General features: G+C 67.7%; 1 protein-coding gene across 1 annotated transcript in view; it reads right to left on the bottom strand.

The window, feature by feature from the left end:
• Nucleotides 1–3: 3 nt before the first annotated feature.
• The window catches only part of FAM109A (family with sequence similarity 109, member A), a gene marked incomplete at its 3' end in the record, with an annotated part of 728 nt that continues 344 nt past the window's right edge, over nucleotides 4–387 (bottom strand). The window contains exon 2 of the mRNA XM_010009542.1: nucleotides 4–378. Coding sequence (XP_010007844.1) covers nucleotides 4–378 — 375 coding nt within the window. The remainder of the gene's footprint in view (nucleotides 379–387) is intronic.

Here is a 387-nt window from a genome sequence, read left to right as displayed (position 1 = left end):
CCAGTCCCGCCGCAGCTGGGCCACCTCCCGGCCGTACCACTCGTGAAGGCGGCAGAAGGAGGACGGGCTCTCCACCACAGCGCTGCCCACCTCAGTGCTTGATGCCCGCCTGCGTGGTGGCACCGGTGGTGGCTGCGGGTTCCCATCACCAGCATCCCCACCACAACCCGAAGCTTCAGATGGCTGGTCCGCTCCTGATGCGTTGTTCCACACCGCACAGCCATTCTCCTTTGGCAAGACAGCGGGCAGAGCTGGCAGCCGCTCCAGGGAGCTCTCCAGCTCCGAGGGCTTCAGCTTCCAGGAGCCGGGAGACCCCTGGCATCCCCCAGCGCACCCACCGGCCGTCCCATAGCGCCTCTCCTCCAGCTGCTTCTCCAGCTCCCGCAC

The sequence above is a fragment of the Nestor notabilis genome, unplaced genomic scaffold (genome assembly GCF_000696875.1).
Source record: "Nestor notabilis isolate BGI_N333 unplaced genomic scaffold, ASM69687v1 scaffold19232, whole genome shotgun sequence".
Lineage (NCBI taxonomy): Eukaryota > Metazoa > Chordata > Aves > Psittaciformes > Psittacidae > Nestor > Nestor notabilis.
Note: the sequence above shows the minus strand (reverse complement) of the source record. Positions and strands in the feature narration are given on the sequence as shown.